General features: G+C 43.2%; 1 protein-coding gene across 2 annotated transcripts in view; it reads left to right on the top strand.

Annotated features, from left to right (window-relative positions):
* The first annotated feature begins 530 nt into the window (after positions 1-530).
* Positions 531-2,274, top strand: part of Fndc7 (fibronectin type III domain containing 7) — a 37,486-nt gene continuing 35,742 nt past the window's right edge. For both annotated transcript variants that reach the window (XM_028757418.1, XM_028757417.1), the window contains exons 1-2: positions 531-885; positions 1,423-1,441. In XM_028757418.1, the coding sequence (XP_028613251.1) occupies positions 586-885; positions 1,423-1,441 (319 nt within the window). In that variant the 5' untranslated portion in view covers positions 531-585. The remainder of the gene's footprint in view (positions 886-1,422; positions 1,442-2,274) is intronic.

Here is a 2,274-nt window from a genome sequence, read left to right as displayed (position 1 = left end):
CAGCCCCTTGTTTGTTTGTTTGTTTGTTTGTTTGTTTTAAAACAATATCTCATGTAGTCCTGGCTGACCTCAAATTCACCATGTCATTGAGGATCCCATATTGTTCTTCTGTAACAAATAAAGCTAAAGTGACCCCCCCCCAACCCCGAGACCATGAGCCAAAATCAACCTCTCTCTTAAATTGTTTCTGTCAGGTCTTTTGGCCACGTACAAAGTCTAACTAATATGCAAGCATCGACTAAAGGTATAAAACAAAAAATAAGACTCACAGGAATCCCAGAGTTTAAAACCACTCTACCATAGCAATAATTTTCTCTACAGCTTTGTAGATTATTTTGTTTTGTTTTGGTTTGGTTTGGTTTTGGTTTGAGGGTGGGGTTGAGACAGGGTTCTGGCTGTCCTGGAACTCCCAGTGTTGACCAGGTTAGCCTTGAACTAACAAGAGGTCTGCCTACTTGTGCCTCCCAAGTGCTGGGATTAAAGGGCTGGGCATCACTATGCCTGGAGTAAAATCTATTAAAAGGGAGAGCATTGTACATAGTTCCTTAAGACCAAGGTTACAGGAGCTTCTTTGGCCGGCTTGGCATGGTTTTCCCAGACTCTTTTTTTCTTTTCAGTCTTTGCAGTACCTGTCCCTGCCAGTCCCCAGTGTCCCTAGTTACAGGTAAGCGCTGGCGCTCTCCAAAGGAGAGGCAACTTCCAGAGTTTGTTTCCAGCTTTGCAGCCACTCCACTACAGCTTTCAGTGCTGCGCCTCTGGGAGCCAAACAGGACTCAGCTCACCGCTGTGTGTTTGTGCTGTGTGAGGGCTGCAGCTAACAAGATGACTGGAAGACCTGAGAAGTGTTTGTCTTTGATCAGATTCACTCTCCTCTGTCTGAAAATGGTGAGTCTACCTTTTCAATTACCCACAACTATTTTTGGGAGGGGTGGGAAACATATCCATAGATTATCTTGTATTCTTTATGAGTGACTGTGGAGCAGGCAGATATAACTAGAAATTCCCTTAAATTATATTAAGATGGTATATTTGTGGGTTTGAAATGCAAATGATATATTAGAAAAGGGAGACAAGATTATCATTGTGTTTGAAGACAAAAGATTCCTGGAAAAAAAATATCTGTCAACAGCCTCTGACTTAGTTCAATACACAGATTCAAGGGGGGAGGGGGATGAAATAGTAACTTGATCTGCCCCCAGCCTCTAAGTCTCTTCCAGCACTGCCTTCTGGTAGATTTGAGCGCTGGGAAATGAGTTGCACAGAAAAGCATGAACTTGAGTGGGGAAATTACTCACGGTGCACAGAAACACTGTGAATACCATGTTCTGGTTGATATCTTTGTTTCGTTTCCCCAAATGCTGCTTTTGGGGTTTTGTTTTTGTTTTGTTTTAAATTCTTATCTTTCTATATTTTCCTTTACAGGCTATTTCATCTAAAACAGGTAACAATTGATGAGATGTGAGTTTTTTCTTCTTCTATTTGATTCCCTTCTTGTACCGTTGATTCATGGGCTGTCTCATATATAGACCATCTTAGAGGGCAGGTGTGAACATGCTGTGAGTGGGCATGCTGGATGCTAACACTGCTGTAAACGGTACCCAGGAGACCATACTTGGTAAAACAAACCAACTGGGTCGTGTTTAATACGCAAGTCCTAGCCGGGCAGTGGTGGCACACGCCTTTAATCCCAGCACTTGGGAAGCAGAGGCAGGAGGATTTCTGAGTTTGAGGCCAGCCTGGTCTACAGAGTGAGTTCCAGGACAGCCAGGGCTATACAGAGAAACCCTGTCTCCAAAAACAAAACAAAAATAAAAACAAAATAAAATGCAAGTCCTTTGGAGTTATTGTGAGCACCATAATTCAGTGCCACGGTTTCATCCAGATAGCTATGGGCACACTAACACAATGACCATCATTCCAGCCAAACAAATAAAATCTCACTGCAAGAATCTTCCTTATATAACTTTCCTACTCATCTTTTGGGACATTAGCAGAAAAAAATTAGAACTGTGGTATTTAATTGCACTTTCAAGAAGGTCCTCTACCAAGAACAGAACCTTTGTTCTGAGTGTGGTGGTACACACCTGTAATCCCAGCACTTGGAGGCAAGAGGGTCAGATGTTCAAGATGGATACATAGAAATTTGGGGGCAAATCTGGGCTGCAGGAGAACCTGTTTCAAAAAATCAAAAAACTAAAAGCAAGTCAGAGGCATGAGGAAGGGAGGAGGAAGGGGAGGGGAAGGGGAGGGGAAGGGGAGGGGGAGGGGGAGAGG

Source organism: Grammomys surdaster, unplaced genomic scaffold (genome assembly GCF_004785775.1).
Source record: "Grammomys surdaster isolate TR1022 unplaced genomic scaffold, NIH_TR_1.0 126158, whole genome shotgun sequence".
NCBI classification, from domain to species: Eukaryota; Metazoa; Chordata; class Mammalia; order Rodentia; family Muridae; genus Grammomys; species Grammomys surdaster.
Note: the sequence above shows the minus strand (reverse complement) of the source record. Positions and strands in the feature narration are given on the sequence as shown.